General features: G+C 43.1%; 1 protein-coding gene across 1 annotated transcript in view; it reads left to right on the top strand.

Annotated features, from left to right (window-relative positions):
- PROM1 (prominin 1) overlaps positions 1 to 2,026 on the top strand; it is a 96,627-nt gene that overhangs the window by 71,013 nt on the left and 23,588 nt on the right. Inside the window, exon 10 of the mRNA XM_023533931.1 lies at positions 758 to 821. Within this exon, the coding sequence (XP_023389699.1) occupies positions 758 to 821 (64 nt within the window). The remainder of the gene's footprint in view (positions 1 to 757; positions 822 to 2,026) is intronic.

Genomic DNA, 2,026 nt, shown 5'->3' with positions numbered 1-2,026 from the left:
GAGGGACCCCTTCCAGGTTGCAGACTGCCATTTCCTCGCTGACAACTTGCATGGCAGAGAGAGCTTCCTGGGGCCTCTTTCATCAGGGCCCTAATCCCGCTCACGAGGCTTCACTCTCAAGACATAACTGCCTCCCAAAGACCCAGCCTTCTAACAGCATCACTTTGAGGGTTAAGATTTCAACACGTGCATTTTGGGGGGACACAGACATTCAGTTCAGAACAGGTTATAATTGCTACCGTGTTCCCTCACAGATGGCTGAACACACCAGCTGGCAGTGAAGAAACAGACATTAAACCTGTTCCAGAGGAAAGGCTGGATGTGTAGTTGAGTCACTTGGCAATGATGACACTTGCCTGTCATGTGGTCTAGCCTGGCATGGCTACTTTGTTTTCATTGCAGCCTCTACAATTTGTATTTTCTATAAGCTGCATTTTAGGACATTATTGTTTTCTGTGAGACTAGATCCCCCAGTTTATTTTGTAATTGCATTGGAAAATAAGATTCTGTCTTTAGAAATTCATGTATAGGAGTTAGATATGAATTTATATGTGCACGTGGTACATCGTACTGATCAGGGTTTCTTAACCTCAGCACTACTGACACCTCGAGTTTGGTGAATTCTTTGTGATGGGGGCTGTCCTGTGCATTGTTAAGATATTTATTAGCATCCCTGGCCCCTGTCCACACACATGAGTGCTGGTTAACTGCTCTTCTACTTACTATATACATCCATTTATTTTGAACTATTTTTTAGGGCTATCAAGCCTTTGATGATATACCTGAGATGGTGCAAAACCAAACCACGAACATAGTATTAGGTAAGATTCACAGTTTGAAATGATCTTGTATTTCTCTTTGTTAAGAATTAACATGGTTAGAGCAAAGAAATGTATGACTAAGAATACATTTTCTTCTTAAAAATTCTCTCACCAGAACCTAGAACACTAAACAAATATTAGAGCTTTTCAATTGTGCCGCCTTCATACAGTGATGTAAATTTAAAAAAGTAATAATCTTCCTGTTGAACACAGATTAATGTCACCCTGCTGGCCGGAAGCTGTGAGGCCGAGGGCCGTACTGTGGTGGCCTCACTGTGGTGGCCTCACTGTGGTGGCCGGCCCTCATCGCAGGCTTTCAGAGCTAACAGCAGCCATAGTTTGGAAAGTCATGCTCTGATTGTTTCCACTGGGGGCGGGGGACGGGGGACCGTGGGGGGAGGGGCGGCGGTAGAAACTGTAGATTATTACATTTTCTAAAAAGAAACTTAAAATTATTTTTTTAAGGAATGCTATGTGTACAGTTTTATTTTGTCATTTGCCCTCTGATGCTGACGTAACAGTATTTTAGGCTCTTAAGGACGCTTACAATTTTGGAGACAGAACTGATGCTGAGTGAGTTCTGTGGGTCCAAAATGATCGAATCACGTATTTAGGTTACTTTCCCCGGGCTGAATGTACGGAGGAAGAATGCAGTATAAACAGTCCTTTGTGGAGGAATGGGGATGAATCGGGGTTGTTTACTAAGGAGGAGAAATCTCTGAAGCTATGTAAGATTGTCTTCTCTTTTTTTAAAAAAAATCATCATCTCAGTTATTTTTTGTATTGACCAAGTGGTTTTAAAATATCGTATCAGAGGTATTTGCTTTTCTTCCCTTAATTAGGGATCTTTCGATCTATTAAGACTTTGGGTGAAAAGTATTTTGTCCTACTACATAATGCTTTAGAAGTGTTATGGGTCCCCTTTTGTTTAAGGTTCTTCTGGAAAATAGTAAGGTATTAAAGACAGAGTCCATGTTTCCCTATGCTAGTGTCTGAAGGCTAACACGTGCGGTATGTCTGGTAGCCTCCTGCTTACTAATCTCTGTGTTTACTTTCTCTGTCTCCCCTTCCTGAACCTCTTCTGCCGGTACGTGCAGCCCTCCCCCGTAAGTCTAGCCAAGCGAGGTGTCCGGTCTGCGTGAGCGGGGCCCGCTGCACACCGTGTCACTGCCTAAACACAAGCCAGAGTTTTCCCAGGTCTGGCC

This window comes from Pteropus vampyrus, unplaced genomic scaffold (assembly GCF_000151845.1).
Source record: "Pteropus vampyrus isolate Shadow unplaced genomic scaffold, Pvam_2.0 Scaffold5, whole genome shotgun sequence".
In the NCBI taxonomy this organism is placed as follows: Eukaryota; Metazoa; Chordata; class Mammalia; order Chiroptera; family Pteropodidae; genus Pteropus; species Pteropus vampyrus.
Note: the sequence above shows the minus strand (reverse complement) of the source record. Positions and strands in the feature narration are given on the sequence as shown.